The sequence below is a fragment of the Macrosteles quadrilineatus genome, unplaced genomic scaffold, assembly GCF_028750875.1.
Source record: "Macrosteles quadrilineatus isolate MER2022 unplaced genomic scaffold, UCM_ALF_1.0 Scaffold_3__2_contigs__length_128488019, whole genome shotgun sequence".
Lineage (NCBI taxonomy): Eukaryota > Metazoa > Arthropoda > Insecta > Hemiptera > Cicadellidae > Macrosteles > Macrosteles quadrilineatus.
In genome coordinates, this window is record NW_026542596.1 from 114,296,433 (window position 1) to 114,314,203 (window position 17,771).

The 17,771-nt window shown below is 34.2% G+C and overlaps 1 protein-coding gene across 1 annotated transcript; it reads left to right on the top strand.

The window, feature by feature from the left end:
- The first annotated feature begins 1,880 nt into the window (after window positions 1–1,880).
- On the top strand, window positions 1,881–17,696 carry LOC128989483 (folate transporter 1-like). The gene is made up of 10 exons (XM_054411377.1): window positions 1,881–1,975; window positions 3,353–3,500; window positions 5,416–5,586; window positions 6,714–6,927; window positions 10,714–10,812; window positions 11,501–11,622; window positions 14,670–14,766; window positions 15,338–15,530; window positions 16,525–16,666; window positions 17,586–17,696. Exons 2-10 carry the CDS (start codon window positions 3,378–3,380, stop codon window positions 17,694–17,696), a joined length of 1,272 nt encoding a protein of 423 aa, XP_054267352.1. The 5' UTR covers window positions 1,881–1,975; window positions 3,353–3,377.
- Window positions 17,697–17,771: the final 75 nt, after the last annotated feature.

The following is a 17,771-nucleotide window of genomic DNA, read 5'->3' on the forward strand; positions in this document are numbered from 1 at the left end:
CAGAAGAATCTTTTGAAATCAATAGAAGAAAACTACTTCAAAACAAATTCTAGAGATTATTTCAAATCATTCAATAAACAGTTACGTTGTTACATCCCTCCTACATTGCTATTGAAAAACAAAGACGGAAAAATTGCCCATAATAACAAGGGGAATGCAGAAATTATGGCAGAAGCGTTTAATAAACTATTAAACTGCGACGAACCTAAAAATCTTTTAACGATGAATACGAACACTCCCATAAAAACAAATCCAGAAAATTTAAACCCACCTACAATACAAGAAGTAGAATTAGCACTAAAAGATATGAAAAATTATAAAGCATCAGGTGAAGATCAAATTTATGCTGAAATGTGGAAGTATACGGGCAAATCAACAAAAACATCTCTACATATGATATTACAAAAAATCTGGATAACCGAGAAATTCCCAGAGCATTGGACCACAGCCATAATCAATCCACTTCACAAGAAAGGAGATAAGAGCAACCCAGATAACTAAAGAGGAATTTAACTTTTGGATTGTACTAATAAGATTTTTTCAAAAATTGTATACAATAGGATTAAGGAACAACTTGATAATGAACTAGGAGAATACCAAGGAGGCTTCAGACCTTGGAGGAGCTGTGCAGAACAAATAATTACGCTGAAATTGATTATGGATTACTACAGAAAACGAAACAAACTTCTTTCAATATCATTTGTAGATTTTAAGAAAGCTTACGATCCCATTTTATAGACCATCATTGTTAAAGATTCTCAGACATTTCGGACTCCACTCAAAATTAATAAAACTTATAGAACTTACCTTGACAAATACCTTCAATAAAATTAAATTTAGAGGAGAAATATCAGAACCTTTCCTGGTCAAAACTGGTTTGAGACAGGGAGATGGCCTTTCACAACTTCTTTTTTACTGTGCACTTGAATACATTATGAGGGAATGGCTTAAAGTGCTTAAAGTCCTACTAATATTATAAATGAGAAAGTTTGGATGTATGTATGTTTGTGACAAGTAAACGCAAAAAATACTGGTCGGATCGGGCTGAAATTTGATGTGATGATAGCGATAGCTCACATTCCCGATTAACATATAGACAAATTCTTATCTCAAAAGTCCTTTTGGGCTCCGCCCCCAGTGGCTCTGGAGTTTCCCATATTAACCTTATGAGTATTTAAAAGAAATAAAATAATTTTGTCAGCTGTTTCAACTACTCAAGTTGGTTCTATGATATTAAATAGCATTAAAAAGTTACGAGGTGTTAGCCTGTCCTACGTACGGGAATTCAGTAGTAAGTTAAAACCGTGTACAATTCATATCGGCTAATTTACACATAAGACAAAGTTTCTTGCAGTTTTAATGTGAAAAATCATCTTGAAAACAAATGTTGTGTGACCAAATATGTTTTTATTCCATCATAGATACGATATGGATTTTAAATACGATAATTTTACAATGAAACAGAAATTTTTGCAATTTTTACAATGTGAAAAGCGTTGAAGTGAGATTTGCAGCCGATTCGCACAGACGCACACTGATTATAAGTAGCCTACAGTAGAGACCCACATTATTCTCCTCTGTTCTCTTCTTCCCCCGTTGCAAATCACGGGCAGAGCAACTATAGTTTGTAAACTCGTTAAGGAGGATATAGTTACTGATTCATTATTCAAACGAATCACCAATTATTCTAGGGTGTTTTTCAATGAAACTTATTTAGGACATTAAACATTTATGAGGCTTGATTCTAAATTACTATAAATACGACAATGAGACAGAGCTTAGATTGAACAGGAAGATAGTAGATCTGCTTGATATTAGTAATGGTTTTCCCTCTGGCTTGTGAAACGGATGATACTTAATTGATCTTTATTTATAATGTGGCCAAACTTAAACATTCATTTACTGTTTTCGTTGTTGAAGTAAATTTAGTTGTGAGTGTATGATCAATCTTCATCACTTTGCATTTTTTGTTCAGGTATGTTGTTTAGATTGGTATTGACAAATGTATTACTATAGTTCGGCCGCTTAGAAAACGACCTGCGCGCTAATGCTAAACTAATGCTGGAGGAGGTCGCTTTCTAAGCGGCCGAACTATAGTTTAACAGTGATTGGATTTGCTTTATTAGTGTTATTATAAAAATAATCTGGTTTAATAAAATGCAGTGGTGTGGTGAAGCGGGAACGCAAGGGACTTCTTGTTATGTTAATCCTATCCATATGTTATTCACTTCTTAGACAATGTGTTCCTACTATCCCACGCTGGACACGTAACAACTACTACTGATGAAACTGCAGGATGGTATTGTTGATTAGGATAAAAAAGTTATACAGTACTTGCGTTTTAATTGAAAGGCTCATTAAATATTTTAAATTGTCGTTTAAACTGCCTCAGGAGCTGTCGGTGGTTTTTGTGGGGTTCAATCTTTAATTTAATGAGATTGAGGGTTTTCATGAACAAAATCAGGCTACAACAATGTTGGTCCTTTGCAAATTCAGTCAATATTAATGCTGTTATGTGAATGAATTTTTGAATGCTGTTTTGACAGAATATCAACTAATGACTTCTCAAATTGATTGTCGTGTTAGTTTTTAGTTCCAGCACCAGTAACATTGCTTGAAGTACATTACCTGTACTAGGATAAACTGAAATAACCTTGATAAAATTCCAGTAACCTCGGCATAAATAAGATATACTGAAGTGTATACTTTTTGATAAGGAACTCTTTAAATGTTTAGTTACTAAAACATTACACAGATTAATCAGTGCTTCTAGCCCTTCCATCTCAGTAGTGGCATTTGGACATGTCATGAAGTAATAGCTACTGCATGGCATGTCCAAACAGCTCCTGTGCTTCAGCTAAGTCCAACAATCACATAAGACCGATGTGATTGTTGGCTCAGCCTTAATCAGTGCTGTCCTTAAGCCGCGTTCACGGTACTAAGTGAATACAAAAGTGTGGCGCGCTGGTCAACAGGCTTTTGTGCCACACCAGTAGTGATGATGGGGCCGATGGGAGAATCACCACCTGTCGTAAGGCGTGGACTGTTCGTTCACACGACCCAAACTTAATCTAGCCAACGATGAAAGAGTATATCATTGAAAGTTGTGCAGTTATACATTTTGGTCACATTTTAGTCAACCAGTTGAGACAGTCCCGTGAACCAATTATAAAACAGAACATAATTTGTTTTCGTGTAAGAACATGGATTTTTGAAAGGGATGCAGAGTTGCATTGACTATTTAAATACATTTTTTAGATGATATATCTATATAAGGGTTTTATATTTAATCGTTTTATCTATGGTTATTATATTTTTGTAATTACAGGCTAGGTTGTACAATATTTTACAGGAAAGCATTATTGTAAAAAGCAAACATGCTTTGTCAGTGTGGAATAGTAACAATTGCAATATATGGATTCCTGAAAAACTTTTGTCCGGATGGAGTTTATCTTTCCAACATACTTTTCAGCCCTCCAAAGAATTTAACAGTAGCTGAGGTGAGTGTAGCTGTTTTTCATAGCCCCAGTATACTATGTTAAAACAATGGTAAAATTACACACTATTATCTTTAACTGAGTAAATAATTTTAGAGATTGTATGCCATGAACGGTTTTTTTTATCTTGAACGAATCTGTCATCAATCAACCAAAAATTAAAATATACAAAGACCACAGCAAACCTGCAGACTAAATGAATTTCCATTTACCTGATAGTTGGATTTACACAAAAATACAGTATTCCCTAAACAATTTTCAGATTTATTTCCTCTTTAAATACTGTTAATTTCGATGAGTTCATAGGTATGCTGTTATATAGAGGGTAATACGAGTGATATTTTGAAAATTCTTTATAGCTTTGTATGAAGTTTTAAAAAAACTCCAAAGTTGAAGCAAACAATAACAGTTGATTTATTTTCATAAGATTACCTAACATGGGTATTATAAATTTACATTTTTTAAAAATCTCCATTAGGTGTACAACAACACTATGTAAAAAAAAACAGCCATTTCTACTAAGTTATTTGACAAATGACACGTTTGTTCAAGAGTGAAGGAACAAAATGATTAGTAAACAGACTGCTATTGGAAAACGTAATAGCTGAGAATAACAGATGTTTGGAACAATCAAATTTTAAAATACAATACCCCCACCGCAGCAAACCTGCAGACTAAGCGAATTTCCATTTGCCTGATTGGATTTACTCTAAAATGTCTCCTTAACAATATCACATTTATTCCCTATTTAAATAGAATCAGTTTAACACATACTTAGGTTTGCTGCAACAGGGAGGGTAAAAGTGTTTTTTTATGTAAAATGTTAATTGTTAGTAGGAAATAAAAACATTTTCCAAATTTGGGCAAAATATGTTAATAAACAAGCAAACTACAACAGTTTACTTATTCTCCATAAGAATAACATGGGAATTTTAAATGAACAATTTTTTGGAATTTTCTCCGTAACCATTAGGCGCATTACAACGCTTCAATATACTAAATTATTTGTTTTTTTAAGCTCTACAAAATAGTTTGGAAAGAAATTGCAAAATTTTATGTTTTTTGGGTCAAAAATTGGAAAAACCCATTTTTACCCCATAAAAGCCCCCATAAACCCCCGTTCCCATGGTCCGATCATGCTGGTTCGCGAACTCGTTCAAATAGAACATATACAGGCATATAAATCGAAGAACAAAACATCAATGAAATCAAATTTTGCAGATCATTTACTAAAATCCAAACATAAGTTTAACTAAGATCGAAGAAAACTTAACAATATTAGAAATTGAAAAAGACAGAGAAAAATTGAATGTAAAAGAAGAAATTAATATTTATATGAACTACAAAAATAACAAATCAAATATTTTAAATACAATGATTCCAAAATTGAATAATCCAATATATGAAACAATAACAAAATTGAGAAAATATTAATGAAAATAAGTACAACACATCATATAGTATATAAATTAATCAATGAAGACAAAATTATGTTACAAGTTAGAAAAGTTTTATAATATCATATGGTATTTATTTATTTACATATCTTATTTGATTTTTGTTTACTTTGAAAATGGCCTTTAGAGCCGAAACTATAGTCAGTAAATATTTTAATAAATAATTTTACTTGGGTACTAAGTTTATTAACGTTTAATCTTTATTTATATATAGTAGCCCTATTTTTCTATTTTGCATATATATATATATATATATATGAATTTGAACGGATGGTGTTTTTGGCCTCTAGGGACCTCAAAACAAAAAAAAAATTGGTCGCGGGTCCAGGTCTTACCATGAGTACTACGGTAATAGCTTATTCCCTATATGGGAAATTCGCTAAAAAGAACAAATTTGTAAAAGTTCTGTTTTACAATGTGTATAGCCAATGTGTGTACAATGTGTGTTACAATGTGTATAGGTAACTCAAGATATCTACGCAGTCATGGCTTACACAAATCTTTTCTTCACCTTTGTCGCACTTCTAGTCACAGACATTCTTCAATACAAAACCATTATCATCTTAGGAGCTTTAGCATCTGCAGTGAAGTGTCCGGTTCTATATTTTGGAACTACCGTTGCACATATTCAGGTAATCTATATATATAAAATCCAATGTATGTATGTTTGTTTGTCCTTTATGGACTCCAAAACCGCTTGACAAATTGTAATGAACCTTTCAGGCATTATTAAGCACTATTCAAGGATGGTTTGTGTGAAGTTTGGTGCAGATCCGTCAAAAGGGCTCCGCCCCAGTGGCTGTAGAGTTCCCCATGTTAACCTTATGAGAACTCATATTTAAATGGAATTAAAGAATCTTAACAGCTGGTTTAACTAAACAATTTGATTCTGTGATGCTCAATAGCATTAAAAAGTTAAAAGGTTTACCAACAAGGTGCAGCACCATTATTTTTTTAAATTTATGACAACAGCTAATTTGCAACCAAAAGGTGAGTGAGCGAAGCGAACGAACTTAAATCTGGAGGCGAGTTAGCGTAGCGAACGAGCTAACCTAAAGGCAAGTGAGCACAGCGAACGAGCTCCAACCTAAAGGTGAGTGAGCGTAGCGAACGAACTTCAACCAGGACGTGATTGTGTCATGCGAATGAGCTCATCTTGAAAATGAATGAGCATTTGACGTATAACCACATTAGGACAGGACGTCGTCTGTCGGGCCAGCTAGTATTTTATGTATAATTTAATCAAATTCCAAATTACTTTCAATTATAGAATGATTTTGGGGTTTGACAATGGGAAGTAAATTTGAAGGGCGATTTAAGAAAACACTCATAAATTGCAGAGTGGGTAGGTGTTCCTTTTATGCCTGCAATACAACACCACTAATCATGTGTTATGAATTTTATAATGTTTAGGAAAATGGAGTTAGCATGTAACTTACCTTTGAATTAATTTACCTAACGCAATACTGTTCACGATCAAACTAAGAGGCATATTGAATATTGCACAGTCCCCAGAAACTAGAAAATTCATAAAAACGGGTAACAAATTCAATAAAATGGTTTTGATTTTTTTTGTGACTTCCGAACTTGCTGCTGCCAAGACATAAGCTGTATAGGGAACTATCAAGGTTAAAATATTTTAGCAAACAATTTTAGAGTATTTTAAACAAAAAAATTCCCTTAGTATTAACTCTTAGCCTCAAAGCTTTTGTAACTATTCTGTTTGCAACAAGCTTAGCTTATAATATTTTTTTTTCAGATTGCTCAGGGGCTGTTTGCTTTTTACCGAGCGTCCCAAGTAGCTTATCGTACCTACATCTACACTCAAGTTAAGAAACATAACTACCAGCAAGTGACAGCTGTAGTGCACATAACTCCAAAACTGGGAACTTTGGTCTCGGCACTCTTAGCTCAGTTTCTCATGTCAACCCATTTCGTCACTGTCCAGAGCCTAATTCTAATCTCTTTTGTTGGTAGGTAACGGTAACCTATAAGCAGTAAGCTTTGACTATTGAAAATTAACAGAATCAGCAATCTGACACATGCTTTCTCTCATTAACTTAACAACTCTTATAGTAAGGGTTGGGAGCAACTGTGATATTTTATGGGGGAAATTAGAAAAGCTGCAATAAATTTTCAATCCAAATTTTACAGCATTTGGAGTTTTACCATTTTGTTTAGGATCAAAAGGACCATAACATCTTATCTTATCTTACTAATATTAAATGTGAAAGTTTGTGTGTTTGTTTGTATGTTTGTTTGTTTGTTTGAAGTTCAATCACGCATTAAATACTGGACAGATTGGGCTGAAATTTGGCATGATGATAGCTCACATTCCCGATTAACACTTAGGCATATAAAAGCATAAGTTATAAGATTTACCAACAGGGTACAGCACTATTACCTTTTGGCATTTATGGAAACAGTTAATTTGAACTAAGCAGCAACAAAAAACTATGATATGCAATGAGAACTGTCAAAGTAGGATTGTTTACAGTTACTTTTATGTTTTTAATTTCATGAATCATATGTGATATTTTGTGAATCTTTACCAATTTATTTTTCTCTTTTGTTTATGGGAAGTTGTAGAATATTAAGGCCATGGTAGATGTGTAATATTGTAAATACTATACATTGTATACTGTAAATTTAAAGAAGCAAATTTTATCAAATTGTGTCCTCCCCCATTGCAAACGCAAAGCTTGAGTATAACTGCAATAAGTATTTTATACTTGTATGCCAATCCCGTACGAAGGACGGGTACTCTGCTAGTAGTAAATATTAATCAAAATTGTTAGAGCCATATTTTTATGAAAATCCTGTTTTACCATTATTTATGGGTTTTTACTATAAAATTCAATGGAGGGATTACTATAAAGTTCAAATATAAAAAAAATTGAAACCCGCCTGGATATGCCATGTATTCTAGTATCCACATACCAAATTTCATCAAAATCGGACCACAGGTGTAGTCTGTAGCTCTGTACACACCCACACACATCACTTGGAAAACCACTTTTTTGGGTTCAGGGGGACCCAAAATGTATGTTCCACCCAAAACTCTTATTAAAACTTCTATTATTTAAAACACAGGGGATTATAATTTTGACAGATGCTTTGATAGGGGCTTTTCACTTCTTTTATGTTCTTATTACTTTATCCCTATACATAGTATATGGAGAAAGTATTGTTTTTGTTAAATTTTCGAGTTTGAGTTTTTAGTGGATGTATCCTGTTTTGTAGCCCCCTGAACCCAAAAAAGTGGTCTTCCAAGTGATCTGTGAGTGAAAATTTAAAAACGTACGTTTTCAGGAAAAGCACTTTGCAAATTTTTTTCCCATTTTTTCAAAACTTTTATTATTATTTTTATTTCATTAACATTTGAAGTTTCATAAAATGTCCATGGTAACGCAATATCTTTGGTATTTTTTTTAAAAAAAAGAGCATCTTTAGTGGAAAAACACAAAATCTTGTCACGACCATAACAGACGTTTAAATGAATATTAAAAATAGTTAATATTATTTGTGTAACTATGTTTTGCTGTAAACTAATTTAATTCTATGACCATTATACAATAAAAAGGTCACTGAGCTTTTAGTATATTTGGTCTTTCTAGAAAAAAATAAAAAAACTCAAAAAATTGAAAAAAAGCCAATAAAATTTTTTTAAATTGTATAACTCCGAAAAAACTTACCTGAGACCCGAAAAATCGTTATGTTTGTATAGAGGTGTGCTTTTTTTGTGTATAAAACATTGAAATATGACGATATTTTAATTTTTGAAATTTTTATGATAGAAATCATAAACGTGATGGTCAGGGACAAGCGGTACGGTCGTGAATTTTCTGAAATAATCTAAATCTTTCTAAACAATCCTTCAATTATACTGTTAGTTATAATAAAAATAAGTGTTTCAATTTAACTAAACTGTTCAAATTACAATTATATTAAAGTTATTGTCACGACCAAATACACTATAATCCATAAGGCTGGATTGGTCGTGAAAAAACCTGCGATGGTCGTGAAACTTTGGTCGTGAAATTACGTGTTATTTGGCTCTGTTCTGGCGGTAGCCCTGCACCTCATGTTCGAGGATACAAAGTGAACTTCTAGGTTAATCTAGCAATTGAAATATCTTATAAACAAAAATTAACACCATGTCTACTTCATCGAATGACTACGTACGGTCATGGACACACCAAAATTACAAAAAAACACAATCTTTCCTTTATTAATCTTGTAATTCCTCCTTTCAACTCGAAATGACCGGCACTACAATCCTGACGTACACCCCGAACTAGTCTCTAAAACCAACTGACTCCATCGACGCCAGGCTTGCCCCTGTCGTGCTCCAAAGTTGAAAATTTTTCCCAAATGGTCGTGACGCCAAATCGAGGGACAGACTTATTTTGTCATGGTAGTCAGTTTGCAATGACAATAAAATTATAATATGCTCCTTTTTTGTAAGTTTAATAACCATTGATGACATAAAAATATGGCTTTATATATTTCGGGATGAATAATTAGTCTAAAAACAGCGTGAAAGTTGGAAAATATACCCTAGGGACACGTCATGGTCGTGAATTTTGAGACTTTGAAAATACGAAAAAAATACCTAGAACCTATTTAAAATTAAATAAATGTGTGTAACATGTTGTCCCCGTCCCAAAAAATATTAAAACACATAATAATAAACTACAAATCCAGTATCTACGAAGTAAAAGGCCAGGGACATGAAAACGTGTACGTTTTTAAATTTTCACTCCTGTGTGTGTGTGGGGGGGGGGGCCTGTCTGTATGTGTGGATGTTTACAGAGCTACAGGCCACATCTGTAGTCCGATTTTGATTAAATTTGGTATGTTGGTACTAATCCATGATATCTCCAGGATATTTTTCCCTTTTGATATTTTGATTTTTAATGCTGATTTTCCCATAAAAGTATGGAAAAATAGAATTTTCTCGAAAATGGCCCTAATAATTTTGACAAAATTTAGTATGTTGTAGCCCTTTAGATTCTGAACATAATAGTAGAACTCCCATTCCTGTAAATATAATGGTTCAAAAGATAATGTAACTTTTGTCATCGCTTATTCATGATCAAGGTTGATGACAAGCTAATAGGAGAAAGTATGTGTCAGGTTGCTGATACCGTTTATTTAATTGGCTACAGCTGTACTATATTATGTGATTTGTACCCTAGTTATCTAAAAGTAAGTACCGGTAGTATAAATAGATATTCTTTTATAGGTATTTGAGAAGAAATAGTGTGTATCTGTAGGTTTCTGTATCATTCCCAAGAAAGCTCAGTTCTGGTAAATAAACCACTCAGCTGTCCTTGATCACAAGGGTTTTAATAAATTAAATAAACAGCTGGTGTTTACACTCTCACTCTTCACTAATATCAATATTCAGGTTTAAAAAAACAAACAATATAATATTATATATAAGTATATAAGCTTCAGCCTCCGGTCTCTCAGGTAAGCTATAGCAGAATTCTACCCCCTTTAAAACAATTCTTTAACACTTTGGCTGCCCCTTAAAACTTTTCATACCTAATTGCTTCAAGGGCTGGTTGGAAGAATAACATTCAATACGATGACAGCTAATTAATGGAGTACACATTCCTAACAACTGCATAATGTAAACCACTAGTTAGAGTTAGGGGTTATGTATGCTCTAGATATCATTTATAGCAGCTCTTGACTTTGAAAATACTGTACTTAGGAATCAATATATTTATTGATATGTGTTTTTCTAGCACTCAGTGCTTCATTCCTGACTGCGCTCGCATTGCCATCAGTGGAAGGCACTGCTTACTCGGCCGACAAAAACTCTCTTGAAAAGCAAGGCGTTAAAGGTATACATTGTATAATACATCGTAGAACAATCCATGTTATATCAAAAGTAAAACTACAGTTAAATATTTATTTTATAAAAAAACAACATTTCCAACACTGGAAGGAGGATTCCCAAGGATTGTTGACAAAATACTAAAATTAACCTATGAGCTAAAGAAAAGTAAACACATAAGCCTAGGGGTATGTGGTTTTTATGTACTCTTCTCCTATTTCAAGGATTTCAATATTTTTCTAGTTTAGAAATTATTATGAAAGAATATTTTACAAAACCCTATTTGACTAGTATATTTATTCTTGTAAAAAGTTTTTTTACCTGTAGGTCTGTTAACAGCTTGTAATAATTAAGAGTAGGCTATAAAATCAAATGGTATTTGAACATATCATATCACTTACTTGTTATTGAGGTTCCACAGTCTACACTATTGGTTCTTGTGTCTCTCTTATGTACCAGGGTTTTGCCGCAAAGCGAGAGTGGTAGAACCCTTGTCGGACTAGGGGTGGCTTTGAGACAAATTCATCCAGGTTCTGATCACATTTTGATATTGTCCAAACATCATCCAATGTATACACCAAGGCGTTGGACCACAGAGCGTGTCCGACCATCATGTGTCTTATTAAGAGCCAACTGCATAACACAGCCATTTTGAGTGTGGCTGGTTAAATTACAAACATAATTTGTTGTGGCAGGCTGTCAGAGATATCGTCATGCCGCCCGCCTACTCTGGGAGGAGCTCAAGTTTGCAGCCTCCAATGTAAACACCCTCAAATGGTGTGTGTGCTGGATCTTGTCTAACGGAGCCTTCCAGTTGGTACTGCTTCAAACCATTATTGGTAGAAATAAATTTTCAGGAACTAAAACCTTGATGTTTTGAAAATTTGGGTTGATATCAAACAGCTGTAAAAATATAAAGTCATTATGGTCAGATTTGTTTAGTAGTTGACTACAGTGCAATTTAACTAACTGTGAATAATGTAAAACCACACAACCAGCCTTAAGTGGGGCTCTAGTGGTAGAGCACAGGCAATGTGTGAAACGGTTCCAGGCTAGAACCAAGGCTAGTTGGCTAATCGTCCAAGGATGTAAAGGTGGTAGATGAAAAAAACAGGCTTCAGTTCAGCAGTAAATATGTGTGTTTGGTAGAGGCATACACTTTACTTTGTAATTATCAGTTGCTTATTGAACTGATATTTTTGATGCTTTTAAAAATTGGTCAATGAGTAAAACTAGGGTACCGTAATTGTAACAGTATCGGAGAGAAATATCACCAATACAAGTGAGAAGTGACTTACTTACTCTTACTCTTACTCCCAGGGCCATTTATATCGGAGGTGATATTTGGCCGCACCAACAAATCTTCGCCAAGTTAACCGGTCTTTCGCATCATCCTCCGTTGCCCCAATCCTCTCCAAATCTTCTTGCACTTGCTTCCACCACCTCTGCTCAGGTCTTCCCCGGGGTCGTCTTCCTGTAGTGTTTCCCTTTAAAACTCTTCCCAGTCTACAATCTTCACCTCTTCTTATTATATGACCAGCCCATCTGATTCTTCGGCACTTGATTTCTCCAATTACATCTAGCTGTTCTATTATACAGTTACCTTAATTCCCTATTGTGTCTTATTCTCCATTCTCCTTGTTCAAATATTGGTCCAAAAATCTTCCTTTAACATTTTATTTTTGAATACTATTAGTTTCTTTTCATCTCTTTTATTTAATTTCCAGGTTTCTGATCCATATAGGAGAACTGGGCAAATTATTGTTTTGTACAGCCTGATTTTTGTTTTGCGGGACAAAGATTTAGATGAAAGTAATTTATTGCAAGCATGAAAACATTTATTTGCTGAATTTATTCGGCTTTGGATTTCTAGTTCATCATTATTTTGGTTAGATATAATTACTCCTAGGTATTTATAACTGTTGACTTTTTCAAATGTATGGCCATCAATTTCTATGGGTTCTTCAGTATTATCCAGGTTTCTTGAAAAGTGCATGTACTTAGTTTTTGAATTGTTTGTTTTTATGCCTACTTATTCTGTTTCTTTCATAAATACTTCGGTTAAGGCCTTCAGATCTTCTAGTTTTTCTGTGATTATAACCACATCATCTGCAAAGGCTAAGATGTTTATTTTGGTTCATATTTTCACTCATATGTTCTTCTCTGCTACCTTCTGTAGAGCTTCTTCAATGGCAAAATTAAATAGGATCGGTGATAGCCCATCTCCTTGTCTGACACTAGAGTTTACTTCAAAGGGGTTGCAGTTGTGACCATCAATTCTAACTGAACATTTAGATCCTGAAATACTCATTTTAATTAGGGCTATAATTTTATTCGGTATGCCAAATTTTCTTAGCTGTGCCCACAATTTGTCCCTTCTTATGCTGTCGTAAGCCTTCTGAAAGTCAATAAATAAGGCATAAAATTCTTTATTGAACTCCCTAATAATTGGTTACTATTTCTTTTAAGATAAATATTTGCTCAGTTGTCAATCTACTCTTCATAAACCCCGCTTGATGCTCACCTACCAACTCGTGTGAGTATTGTTCTAGACGGTTTAAAATCATTTTTGAGATAACTTTACATAGGATACTAAGCAGTGAGATTCCCCTATAGTTATCACAAACTTCTTTCTCGCCCTTTTTATGAATAGGGACAACGACTGCTTCCTGTCACTCCATTGGCATTTCTTCTTGTTCCCATATTTTTGAAATTAGATTCCACAGCTTTTCTGCTATTATTTTTCCTCTTCTCTTTAATATATCTGCTGTTAATTCATCTCTTCCTGGAGCTTTGTCATTTTTCAGGGACTTAAAATTGCATATTGTACTTCTTCTTTTGCTGGTGTCTCGATAAAGGGTTCAACATAAAGTAAATGTCCTCATTACTTTGATTTTCTTCTTCAACACAGAAGTTCCTTAAAATATTCGCGCCACCTTTCACATTCGGGCCTTGACACTTTCAGTTAGTAGTTGTCCCTCCTTATTCTTTACTCCATATGTACGAGGGGTGAATCTGTTTTTTTTTTTTTTTAATCTTACTTTCCTGTAAAAATCTTTTGCATTGTTTGCTGTGTTTTCTTCTTCAGCCTTATCTATTAATCTATTAATATACTGTCGCTTTTTCCTCATCAGGAATTTATTTGTCTCCTTATTTGACTGGTTGTACATCACCCTGTCTTCTTCATTGTTGCTTTTCATCCATACGTTTTTCCTCCTAATTCTTTCTTCCAACATTTGTTCACATTCACGATCAAACCACGGTCTTTTGCTTCTTTTCTTTTTCTTTCCACATACTTCTTCTGCCGAATCTAGGACTGCTTCTTTAAAATTATTCCGAGTACTGTTGGCATCTGTCTTTATCTAAGTCTTCTAGAATCTTAAACCTATTCTCTAGTTTTATTCTAAACTCATCAGCTATCGGTTTACCCTTAAGCTTTTCGGTGTCTATTCGTCTTTCTTGTATTTCTTCCTTCCTCCTTTCAACAGCTATTTTTTGGTTTACCTTGGCTAGGATTAGACAGTGATCAGTCCCACATTCTGTTCCTCTAATAATAAATTAGAGAAGTGACTTACTATGATATTGATATAGAATAAAATATATTTGTTGCTTTCAACAAATCTCAACCACGCTTAATTAGGCCTATGTACTAATATTCTACTCAAATCCACGCAGAACATTCAGTAAAGTACCATTGAGTCACAAGGGCAAATGATAGAGATTAGAGACAAGATGGTAGTGGCCAGTCGCGTCAGTTCAAGGAACTACTGCAAAGGGTTATGCATGCTCTATCACTTATAGCAGCTCTTGACTTTGATATATATAAAATACTGTACTTTATCTAAGTATCATTTATCTCAACAGGTGTGCGATTACTACGTGCAAGCCTTGTGGAACGATGTTACAGGGTCGAGACAAAACACATACAATGCTGGAGTAGAAGCCATCTACGCCTGCTGTAGTGAGTGTTAATTAAGTTAGATCTTTCTAACAGTGGTTAGCTTTAATTTCACGGGGTTGTATGTGTACAGATAAAAATTAGTGAAGGGGCCCGGATCGGTATTGAAGGAATTAAAAACAGCTGTAACAGGCTAAGATCAGCTGATTTTTTTATGAAGATCATTTAAGCCCATCATTGAAGATTGGTGATGCTTGGTTTTAATTTCCACTTGATTCAATTATTCCATGGGTTTTTTAATTGGTAGTCTTTGCGTGAAGACCACGAATCTTGAATATCTTATGTTTACCATAAGCTTGGAACGAAGAAACATATTAGAAAGAATTACTGGTTGTACAAATTCTTTTGCAATTTATATTCTTCATCTTTATCCACTCCCCTGTCATTCCCCTCCATAAATAAAATAATGATTTAAGTTATTTGAAACAATACACAGCAATACGTTACAATTTGTATGGAGATTTTCCATAGAATTAGTTAGAAACTTCACAAAACATTTTTCCAATTATGTTTGCACAAAATGACTGTTACTACTTTTTTTGCACGTTTATACAACATATTGTACATGTTACAGGCACCATAATATGCTTCATGGTGGGCAAGCTGAAGATAGATTGGCAGAACCACGGGGAGATTGTCATTGCAGTTTGTACCCTGGTACAAGCAATGGCTCTCTTCGCTTCAGCTCAATCCTCGTCCATCATAATGTCTTACGGACTTTACATCACTGCTTCTCTACTTTATGACTTCATGACTGTCATCAGCAAGTAAGTATAACATGCAAATCTATGTAATATAGTTTCATGCTAAACAAGAGTGAAGCATTAGTTTCAATTTCTACTACTATTTTCATAAAGGATTGTTTTTCTTCTTTAAATGTTCCTTGTACACTTTTACAGGTACAAACGGTCTGTGTAATTTTATCCAAACACATTTTCTTATGGCCTACTGATTCTATAAATTTTACTTCCAAACTTAAGTCCACATCTAATAGCAGTGTAGTACTTTTTAACTTGCTGTCACTTAGATAACAGTACACACAGACCACGGGTGAAAACCTGTAAAATAGTGATTACATTGTAATACGCTACAATCTTGTTTGTAAATAATTTATTCTTGTTTTTTTTTTATAACCTTTTGTAATGTCGCATATTTGCGACACCCGGTCTACAGCGAAGAGAATAGTGAAAATTATCATAGTTTTCTTGAAATAGACCAAACGTTGCAAATATGCGACAGTTCATTTTTGTTTGTGCTTTGAGGTGAAAGTAAGTAAAAAAAAAAAACAGATTATTCAAGAACAGTTATAACTGAACTTATAAAAGCTAAATAGGATACTGCAGCATACATACTGCATACTTACATACAGTGATGCAGAAAAGTAAAGACCAGTTTTTCCAACTATCATATGACGTCACCAATCATCATATCCATACAGACCAAGCAACGCAGTTGTGCGTCAGACATCTCTGTAGACCTTTGCAGAGAATTCAGTGCCTTCAAATAGACTGTTACAAAGATATAAGCATTTTAATAACATTAGAACCCTGACGCAAATATGCGACGGCAGTCTATTTTAATGTGACTAGCTGTCGCATATACGCGACGGCAGTCTATGGGTGGAAACCGGCCGTCGCATATGTGTGTCGCTGGTCCATGTGAATGAAAAATTTTGTACTATTGCATTAGCGGTTAAACTTTATAACCTAAGGTAACTCTTCAGTAGAAATCAACAAACAAAGTTATTGAATTTAAAATTAGTTCACAGATAGCGCTGCAAGTGAAGAATGACAGTTTTGGGCTCATCTTTGGGATCAATACATTCCTATCAATCGGTTTCCAAGGTATTCTAACATATGTTTTGACTTCCAAGAACACTTTGGCTCTTCCTATCCGTGATCAGGTAGGTAATCAATCATCAGTTATAAACATTGTCTTTGACATGTTGGGATTAGGATGAGAGTGTAACTGTGTTGTATCACTGACTATCAATAGTAAAAGATAATTGATATTAGGACCAAAATACCCAATCATCAGTTACCTTTGAGTAATGCCTTTTTTCAGTCAACCCCATCCCTTAGCGAATAGTTGATTGATAACGTAGTCAAACATTGGGGGACAACCATTAATGCAAGAACCAAAGGCTATTACTATAGTCCATTCACAAAATGTATGCGGTTCGAGGCATAGTTCCCCCACCACTTTTCTTTTGCTTAAAGTATGTTGGAGCTGATTGACGTTTTGGCAAACCTCAGCTGTTGAGGTATTGTTTTGAAAGTCGGATGAAGTGGAGGAGATAATTTTTTCCCTAACCCTGCCTAAATTTTGTGATTGCAGTAGACATTGTTTACATTACGATTTGTTACTCAAATGATAGGACAAATTCAAGATTACAAATCTGAATCTTAAAAGATTCAGTCCTCAAACTCAAACTGTCAATACAATTTGTAAAGTACAACATATAATCTCTGAAAACCGATTCTGACTATATTATTTTGTGCAGGAGTCCAGATGATCAAATGTTTTAATTGCCATTGGTGGATTTGGCTTTGACCCATCAATACAACTTCTAAAATGTTTAAAACGAGTTTAACTTCATTTACGTAAACTAGTAAAAGGTATTACCAGGGTAATTATTACCGGTACTTGAAGATTGATGGAAAAAAGTTTAAACTGTCTCTCGGTCAGGTATAGGTTATTCCACTGTTTAACTAAGCTAATTTGAAATATTTTCTGTTCCAGTTTGTAGCAGTAGGCGTTTGTTTTGCTATTTTGGGAATAATATTCTTAGCTAAAACGATCTCATCGATGATTTTCTCAAGGTCAGCTTTAGTAAAGGAAAGTCTTCCAACAGAGCTGAGTATCAACAGTGTCAGCAAAGCTGCAACACTGGACATCAGAGAAACTGGTCGCAACAGTGTCGAACAATCTAGCCAAACCTCGCCAAGGTTAGAAACAATCAACTCAGCCAAGTCAAAAACATCTAATGGTGTCTGTATGAAATACTG

What these genes read in the sequence shown, in the direction of transcription:
- LOC128989483 (XM_054411377.1), top strand. Translation starts at nt 3,378, where the DNA reads ATGCTTTGTCAGTGTGGAATAGTAACAATTGCAATATATGGATTCCTG. An exon ending in AATTCTAATCTCTTTTGTTG is followed by an intron (nt 6,928 to 10,713) that starts GTAGGTAACGGT and finishes GTGTTTTTCTAG; the next exon opens with CACTCAGTGCTTCATTCCTG. An exon ending in CTAACGGAGCCTTCCAGTTG is followed by an intron (nt 11,623 to 14,669) that starts GTACTGCTTCAA and finishes TTATCTCAACAG; the next exon opens with GTGTGCGATTACTACGTGCA.